We start from the raw sequence: 9,418 nt of genomic DNA, 5'->3' as shown, positions 1-9,418 counted from the left end.
TACGCATGTCTCCTGCCCACAGTTCGACTTCACAGATCTCTATACGCATGCGCCAGCGCTGAACTTGAGGAGCCAGTCTAGGGCCTAGGCGCAGACGCACTGAGCCTAAGCAGCCGGTGATGGCGGCATCGGCGGCTGTGGCTGCGGCGGGTCCGGGCCCATGAGGCGACGACGGAAGCGGGACGGCTTTTACCCAGCGCCTGACTTCCGAGACAGGGAAGCTGAGGACATGGCTGGAGTGTTTGACATAGACCTGGACCAGCCAGAGGACGCGGGCTCTGAGGATGAGCTGGAGGAAGGGGTGAGGCCCGGGGTCCCGGGGTGGGGGGCCCCCAGTGACAGGGCCGGGGCGGCGGCGCGCGCCCAGCAAGCCCGGGGCTCGCTGGAGCGCGGAGCCCCGGGAGGGCGCGAGGAGCCTGCGGGTGGAGCCGGGGCGCCGCGCGGCCGGAGGCGGGGAGCGGGCGGGGCAGCCCGGCCCTAGGTGTGCGAGGCCTCCGCGGGGCTCGCAGGTGCAGGGCGCGCGCCGCGGTTCCCCGGGCGTGCGGAGGGGAAGGAGAGCGGGCGCGCGTGGTCACTTCCCAGGGGCTGTCGGAGCGTGTGTGGAGGGCAGCGGGTGCTGCGCTGACCCGGTGTCCCGTAAGTGCAGGTGAAGTGCGGAAGGGTTTCCCTTCGGTAGAAGATTTCAAGCGTGCAGTGTTTAGACCTCCGCCGACAAACGCCTCGCTTCTCGCGCTGTCGCTCTCTCCTAGGCAGCGTTCAGCTGTTAGAAGTGACAGCTGAAAACTTCTGTCGGGAGTAGCGCTGCCGCTGCTGTTACAACCGCCGGGAGTTTTATTTCGGGAGCAAAGGGGCTCTGCCGCATCTTCCAGTGTTTGATATATGTTAAAACCCCCTTCTGTGTGCCGCTTTTTTAAAAAAAATGATTTATGATGACACACGGCGTGTGTACCTTAACTTTTCCCCCTAGTTGAAGATGTGTATTTTTTTTCCAGAATAATTTATGTAATTTTGGGGTGGAAAAAAAACAGTGTTGACAGCTGTGATTTGACTTGCCAAAAATAAATTGCTTGAACTGAGACTTGTGAAGAGTGGTGTAAGGGCTTTCCTTGCTGTAATTTGGGGTGCTAAATTTAGAATTGCTTTTCCTAATGCACAGCTTGGTTCTAGCTTTGCCGTCTTCATAGTTTGTCTTGCTTTATGGACTGTCAGTCATTTCTTCGAAGATAAATTTATTAGAAAAATCACAAATTGCACTTAGAGTTCGGAAGTGATGTCGTCTTACAAAATCACTGGTTGTGGACGGAGATAACCTTAGGGTGATTTAGGGTGTAAGTGCCATTGTCCGTAGGAAGGCGTGAATGAAGGACATATCAGATACCTTCTGTCCTTGCTGCGTGTGTGTGCGTGTGTGTGTGTGTGTGTGTGTGTGTGTGTGTGTGTATGGGGGTGGAGTCCTTTTTCCTTGCTAACCCCTCAGTTTTCTAATGCCAGCAAGTAAATTGTTCCCTGCTGCTGGCAAAAGGGACATCTCATAAAAAATCTTGAACACTTTAAAAGAATACTGGTCTTTTCCTAGTCAAAGAAGTCTAAATCCAAATCACACCGTTTGAAAGGTGTGCTTTGAGATATGCTTTCATGTGAAAGTTCAGCTAGCTTCTTAATTTTCCACAGTGATACAGTAAGTAGAATTTGAAACAAATATGCAATTGCTTTCATTATCTCCTGTTCTAGTTGCCTATATCGGTTCCATATGGCAGTGGCTTTGGAACAGGGCGGCAGGGAAAACGGCGTGGGAAGTTTGCTTTATGTCTTCCTTTGTTGGACCTTTCAGGTTTCCTCCTTTGGGTTGATTCCTGCAATGCGCACGGACCCCATTGTTGTTCTCACTTTGTTGCTGTGTTTCAGCAACAGTAGGTGTTCCCCTCTTGGCCTCTCCTGGGCTATTGTTGTGCTGGAAAAGTAGAATTTTGAGAGGAGGTGGGAAAGGGCTTAGAAGAGTTGGTGGGATAGGAAAGCAGTGTGTCCACTGGGGGAAAGAGTGGAGCTTTGGGGGAAGGACCAGACGTAATTAAAAATATTTTGAGGAGTAGTCTTCAGTAAAACATATTTTACTTAACAGTGCTTTTGGAATTGAGTATGTTTCTTTTGAAGGTGTTATTCAAGGGAAAAGGGTTGAGTGGGATGGGCTTGACAACCCAAGAGATTCAAGTGACATCCGAAGTACTTTGAAATAAACCTGTTTAGTCATGAAATAGAGAAATTTGAAGTATTAGAAAATCTGATACTTTTTATTGTGAGTATGTAATTATTACATCAGGTTTTGGGGGGGGGCATCAGTGTATGTCAGAGTAGCTTTATGCCTTAATTTTTAAAGTAAGTTTTGTTTGAGAAGCAGAGAGATAGTGCTCCCATCTGCTGGTCTGTTCAGCAAATAGCTGTGATAGTTGGGGCTTGGACAGGCTGGAGCTGGGAACTTGATCAGAACGGCCACATGGAAGGCAGGAACCTAAGTACTCAAGCGGTCTCCTGCTGCTTCCTTGGGTGTGCCTTAGCCCAGAACCCTGGCACTGAGAGTGGCATTGGAAGCTGGGCACTATGGGATGGGTCCTAAGAGTCCCCGAAGGCGTCTTAACCTGTTAGGTCAGATGCCCTCTCCAGGTCTTCATTTAATAGGGAATTGAGGCATAGACTAGAAAGATCATTGCGATAGTGCTTTTTGATTCAATTCAGCACATTTCATTGCACAACATTTTTTTGTTTTGTTTTATAAGGTTTCTTTTTTTTCAGAAGCAGTCATACAGACACATACAAAGAGAGAGAAAAGGATGGAGGGGGAGAAGGAGGAGAGATCTTTCATATTCTGATTCATTCCCCCAGATGCCCACAACAGCCAGGACTGGGCCGTGCCCAAACCAGGAGCCAGGAGCAACATCTGGGTCTCTTGTGTGGGTGACAGGAACCCAAGTATGTGGACCATCATCTGCTGCTTCCCAGGTACATTAGCAGGGTAGGTGGGCGTAGAACCAGGATGTACGCCTGTATGAACCTAATGACTTCACTTGCTTTGCCACAACACCTGTCCCTGTGCAGATGCTTTTTTCAAAAAAATCATTGTTAATTTATTTGAGAATAGAAACAAATATATGTACCCACAGATCTCGTTTGCTGGTTCACTTTGCAAATGCCCACAATGTCTGGTGACAGGAACACAACTACTTGAGTCATTGACGTCTCCAGGGGTTGCTCTAAGCAGGAAGCTTGAAGCAGGAGCCAGAGGCAGGTCTTGAACTCAGACGTGTGTGGGATGTGGTGATCTAATTGATGTCTTAGCCACTAGGCCAAACACATGGCATCACAGATTCTCTCTCTCTCTCTCTCTCTTTTTTTTTTTTTTTTGAGATTTGTTTACTTTTATTGGAAAGGCAGATATACAGAAAGATTTTCTGTCCACTGGTTTACTTACTCTCAGCTCCGCAGCAGCCAGAGTTGAGCCGATATGAAGCCAGGAGCCAGGAGTTTCTTTCAGGTCTCCCATTGGGGTACAGGGACCCAACGCTTTGGGCCTTCCTCAGCTGCTTTCCCAGACCACAGGAAGGAAGCTGGATGGGAAGTGGGGCAGCTAGAATTAGAGCTAGTGCCCATATGGGATTCCATTGTGTTAAAGTCGAGGACCACTAGGCTAATGCCAAGCCTACCACAGATTCTTTATTGTATCTGCTGATCATAACGTGCCTTTGTGGTATGTTGAAAGTGAATTCAGGGCCCAGCGCGATAGTGTAGTGGTTGAAGTCCTCGCCTTGCACATGCCTGGATCCCATATGGTCATCGGTTCTAATTCCGGCAACCCTGCTTCCCATCCAGCACCTTGCTTGTGGCCTGGGAAAGCAGTCGAGGATGGCCCAAAGCCTTGGGACCCTGCACCCGTGTGGGAGACCCGGAAGAGTTCCTGGCTCCTGGCTTCAGATTGGCTCAGTTCCGGCCGTTGCAACCAGTTAGGGAGTGAACCATTGGACAGAAGATCTTTCTCTCTGTCTCTCCTCCTTTCTGTATATCTGCCTTTCCAATAAAAATAGATAAATCTTAAAAAAAAAAAAAAAGAAAGTGAATTCAGATTCCTTTAGCCATACTATGTTACCTGGAGTAAATGGCTTAATTTCTCTGACACTTCCGTCTTCTCTGTAAAAATAAGTTATATGATAAAGGTGTAGATAAAATACTCTTTAAAAGAAAAAAAGATGGGCCCAGTGCAGTAGCCTAATGGCTAAAGTGCTTGCACACTGGGTTCCCAAATGGGCTCCGGTTCTAATCCCGGTGGCCCCACTTCCCATCCAGCTCCCTGCTTGTGGCCTGGGAAGGCAGTTGAGGATGGCCCAAAGCCTTGGGACTCTGCACCCATGTGGGAGACCTGGATGAGCCTCCTGACTCCTAGCTCCAGATCAGCTCAGTTTCAGCGGTTGTGGCTGCTTGGGAAGTGAATCAGTGGATGGAAAATCTTTCTTTTTGTCTCTCCTCATCTGCCTTTCCAATAAAAATAAATGAATCTTTATAAATAAAGAAAAATGAATCTTTTACAGATTTTAAGTTTTATTGGAAAGGCAAATTTACAGAGAGAAGGAGAAACAGAAAAAAACATCTTGCATCCTGTGGTTCACTTCCCAAGTGGCTGCAATGGCCTGAGCTGAGCTGATTTGAAGCCAAGAGCCTGAAACCTCTTCCTCATCTCCCATGTGGTGCAAGGTACCAAGGCTTTGGGTCATCATCCACTGCGTTTCCAGGCCATAAATATGGAGCTAATTGGGAAGGGGAGCAGCCGGGACACTAGCTGGCACCATATGGGATCCCAGCACTTGCAAGGTGAGGATTTATCTAGTTGAGTCATTGTGCCAGTCCTAGTAAAGTGCTCTCAAGATGTCCTGGCATAATAAACAGCTGGCTAATTCATGGAAATACAGCTTGCTAGTGTTACTCATTGCCACGCAACCATTCAGATATACCCTCAAGTCTTAAAGACTTAATAAATTCAGTTAAATTACAGCACTGTGTTTTTAGAGCTGTAGCATAATGAAGTTTATTTTTTTAATTGTGTGATTGGGATCTTCTCTTCTTCTTTGAGAGGGAGAGAGAGATCTTCCACATGTTGATTCACTCCCCAAGTGGCTGCAGTGGCCAGGGGGTTGTCAGGTTGAAGCCAGGAGTTTCCTCCGGGTCCCCCATGTGGGAGCATAGGCCTGAGGACTTGGATCATCCTTGGCTGCCCTCCCAAGGGCATTACCAGGAGCCGGATGGTAAGTGGAGCAGCTGTGAGTCCAGCTGGTGTCCACAGGGGAATGCTGACTTTTTAGGTGGTGTCCTAACTCGTAACACCACACCAGCCCGTTTTTAAGTCATTTTACTTGGAAAGTAGAGATTCAGAGACAGATCGTTCAAACACTAGTTTACTCCCCCAGAGGTCCTAACATCCGGACCAGGCCTGAGCTGAAGCCAGGAACCTGGTCTCCAGGTAGATGACAGGGACTGCAGTCCTTGAGCTGTTGTCTGCTGCTTCCCAGGAAGCTGAAAGTGAAATCATGGTTAGGACCTGAACGCAGATACTCTTGACAGTGGATGGAAGCATATCAAGTTGCATTGTAAGTACTGTCCTAAGTATCTGCCCCTATTTTATTATTTTACTTTTTTGTTAAATGCATTGATATATACACACACACACCTTTTTAGATGTTTTACTGAATTACTATGTACTGTTTTAGTGCATATAATATTTATATGACTTTGGGAATAAAGATGAAAACTAAACTGATGTTTGTGGATAAAGTTGGATGTCTAACTAAAAACAGATCCTGGTTGAGAACTTCAGAGGAATGCATTAAAACCAAAGAGTACGAGGTTTTTCCGGGAGGAGGGGTTGGCACAGAAAGGTGTCTTTCCTGTTTGCCTCTCATTTCTCTGGTTATGCTATCGTTTGGGGTGGTGAGTTAAATCCAAGGGACAGTTTTCATACAGAGAGTTTCATCAGACTCTGAAAATCTTGGATGCTTTTCTGCTTTCTGTGTTACTAAAAGAGTCGACAGTTGTAATGCAGTTTTTAAAATCCCTTCTACTAATTCAAGGTTTGAAATAATTGCTAAGGCATGTTGTGCGAGTTTAAGATTGGGATATCAGGTTTTACTAAGCAGAAAGTTAAATATTTTAAAAACAAAGGGTATTTTGGAAAGATTTTCTCAACCCCAGGGCAATGAAGTTGATGGTGTCCCAGACAGAACTCTCAAAACCGCCCCAGGAACTCCCTTGTAGCACTCTTCTCCGTGTTGGGGTCTCTAAGATGTCATCAAATGACTTTCCTCCATCCTCAGGTGCTGATGTAGTTTGACAGCAAGCCACGGCCCCTTCTCCTTACCGCCCCCTCCCCAGACCCAGGAGGGAAATGAATTTTGAAACTTTGTCCCAATCACCTTCCTCCATGCCTCAACCCTCCCCACCCTAGTCGGAGACCCACATGTGTGTGCATCCCTCTCAACTATGTAAACAATGTTTTTTTAAAAGTATTTGGGTAATACACTCAGATATTCATGATTATGAAAAATTACAGGAAAAAAACCTCATTATCAGTAATTAGTTTATAATACCATGAAGTAGTGGTTATTTAAAAACCCACTAGTCACTCCCCATAAATCCAGAATGGCTGAGACAGAGCTGGGCTTGGGGGTCAGGAGCTGGGAACTCAATCCAGATCTCCTGTAACCAAATTACTTTCTTCCCAGGATCTACATCAGCAGGAAGCTGGAGTCAGGAATTGAACCCAGGTACTCTAAGATGCTAGCATGTTTGTTTTTCTTTTTTAAAATTTATATATTTGAAAGAGTTATATGTAGAGAGAGATCTTTCATTTGCTAGTTCACTTGGCAAATAGTAGCAATAGCTGGGCTGGACCAGATTGGAGCCAGGAGCTGGGAGCTTCTTCCAGCTCTCGCATGTGGATACAGGAGCCCAAGCATTTGGGATATCTTCTGTTGCTTTTGCTAGGTCATTTGCAGGAAGCTGGATCAGAAATGGAGCAGCTGAGACACAAACTGGGACCTATATGGATGGAATGCTAGGATTGCAGGTGGCAGCTTTATTTGCACTACCACAGCACTGACTCCAAGATGCCAATGTCTTAACTGCTGGGCTAAACTTCCACCTGAGAAACTACTGCTAAATAGCTCAAGATTTTGGGCAAGGTTTGCTTGTTTCTCCTAATTCACCTGAATTACTGAATCTTACAAGAAAATGTCTGAATGGCCAGATAGATAGAGGATTGACTTAATGAATTTCTGGGTTGAGAGTAATTTCACACTTTGTGGAACAATTTGTTACAATTTTTTAAGATGATTTCATCAGGCCTTTAGCTGTACTACCATAAACATACACCTTTTAGCTTAAAACTTTGCAAGCAGTCATTGCTGAGTGCTAGTTTGCTTGTCTTACAGAGTCCCTAGGTGAGCAATGTGAGAGTGACACACTGAGAATGCACTGGGTGGGTCAGAAAGGTTGAGGCAGCCAAAACTTCTGAATGAAGAGTTTCCCATCCAAGAGTCTTGTCAGTATGCATTATGTAATGTTAGTTTCGTGGTTCTGGTATGAAACTTACCTGCAGATAACACTGAAAGCAGAAAAGGATTGTGCCTCAAATGCTTCTCCAGATGTAACGGTGGGGAATTAGAAGCAGAGGTGTGGGTGGCATTACAGGCCTGGTGAGCTCCAGAAATGAAACATAGCCACGGGCTGTAGCGTGTGAGGTGGCTTCCACGCATGCCTCGCTATTAACTACTGTGGTCTTTAATTTGGAATTAAATAAAACTAACATTAAAGAAAAAACAATTATGTAATAGCACTTTTATGACATAGAAGTTAGTCTTTTGTCTTTAAAACGAAGCCATCACAGGTGATTATATGGAGACCAAAGCCCTGCCATAAACCCTCCCCACTCCACCCTCCCCAAAGAAACTTTACCTATTTGAAACTGTGAGAAATGTGTTTTTCGTTGATGCTCCATCCAATTTCCTCAGCCTAGTCCTGAAGCTGACTTCCTGGCATTACACATCATTTTGACTTGTTCACAGTATGAGGAAATTATCACAAAGTGTGTGTGTGTGTACATGCACATGTGTGTATGTGTGTGCATAGGAGAAGGTATTATTTGAACTACTATAAAAATGTAACCAGTCTTCATTATGCTTCTTGATTGTGTACTGGTACCACTGAAGGGAGATCCGAGCTAGAATTTTGACACTGATGGCTTAATAAATGTCTGTTGCTTTACAAGCCCGTTTTCTTTTTCGTTACTGAATTAATTTCAGATGTTCCCAGTGGCCTCGGCATGGAGCTGGGAACCCAGTCCAGACCCCCTCTGTAGCTTCTAGTCACTGCTGCCTCTGCAGGAGCTCCAGCTGGGAGGAAAGCCGAGCACTGACCCCCATCACGCCTCTGTAGGATGCAGGCTCCGGAACCCATGTTTCACTGCTGGGCCAGCTGGCCACCTGAGCCTGTCGGCAGTGAAGTGACACCCTTTTGTGTAAACTGAGACAATCACAGTGTAGTCTACAACACTCATTTTAAAACTGGACTTTGTAATATTAGAAACTGAATTTCTGCTGTTGAGTTTTGTTGTTTCGTTTCTATAATTCCGTTGCTTTTAGTATATTTATAGAACTATACAACTATCACTACACTGAGTTTTAGAATACTTCCAACACTTTGATAAGAAACGTTGAACTTTTTTCTTGCTCCTAGCTCTAGGGAATCACTAATCTACTTCTTGTCTCTGTAGACTTATTTCATAGAAATAGAATCACACAGGATATGGCCTTTTGCGTCTGACTTTTTTCACTGAATATCTTTTTGAGAATCATTTATGTTGTATTAGTATTTCATTTGCTTTTTATAGTCAGTTTTCCATTCTGTGAATGTACTACATTAAAAAAAATTATTTAAGTGGAAAGTCAGAATTACAGAGAGAAAGGGAGAGACAGAGATCCTGTATCTGTTCTTTCACTCTCCAGATTGTCCCCATGGTCAGAGCTGATCCAATCCAAAGCCAGGAGCCAGAGGTTTCCTCTTGGTCTCCCATGTGCATGGGCTTGAACCAGCACCCATGTGGGGCACTGACACCACAGGTGTAAGATTAGCTTTATATGCCACTGCATGAGCCCCAAGCATTTTGTTTATGCATTGGCCAGTTGAAGTTCATTTAGGTTGTTTCTATGAGTTTTGGGGAGGTTTGTGAATACAGTTTTCATGGGTCCCTTGCGATGCTACATAAGTCTTTAAAAATTAATTGGCGCCCGGAGAAGTAGCCTAGGTGCTAGGATCCTTGCCTTGCATGCACCTGGATCCTGTATGGGCACCAGTTCTAATCCCGGCAACCCTGCTTCCCATCCAG

The 9,418-nt window shown here is 45.5% G+C and overlaps 1 protein-coding gene across 9 annotated transcripts in view; it reads left to right on the top strand.

The window, feature by feature from the left end:
* Positions 1-24: 24 nt before the first annotated feature.
* Positions 25-9,418, top strand: part of RPS6KB1 (ribosomal protein S6 kinase B1) — a 39,866-nt gene continuing 30,472 nt past the window's right edge. For 2 of the 9 annotated variants that reach the window (XM_041001499.1, XM_041001501.1), the window contains exon 1: positions 25-301. In XM_041001499.1, coding sequence (XP_040857433.1) covers positions 161-301 — 141 coding nt within the window. In that variant the 5' untranslated portion in view covers positions 25-160. Of the gene's footprint in view, positions 307-2,976; positions 2,995-6,774; positions 6,801-9,418 lie in introns of those variants that run through there. The other 7 variants (XM_041001495.1, XM_041001493.1, XM_041001496.1 and 4 more) reach the window with 6 other exon arrangements.

Source organism: Ochotona curzoniae, unplaced genomic scaffold (assembly GCF_017591425.1).
Source record: "Ochotona curzoniae isolate NIBS_2020 unplaced genomic scaffold, NIBS_Ocur_1.0 scaffold_2453, whole genome shotgun sequence".
Lineage (NCBI taxonomy): Eukaryota > Metazoa > Chordata > Mammalia > Lagomorpha > Ochotonidae > Ochotona > Ochotona curzoniae.
The sequence above is the reverse complement of the archived record's forward strand: the minus strand, read 5'-3'. Positions and strand labels throughout refer to the sequence as shown.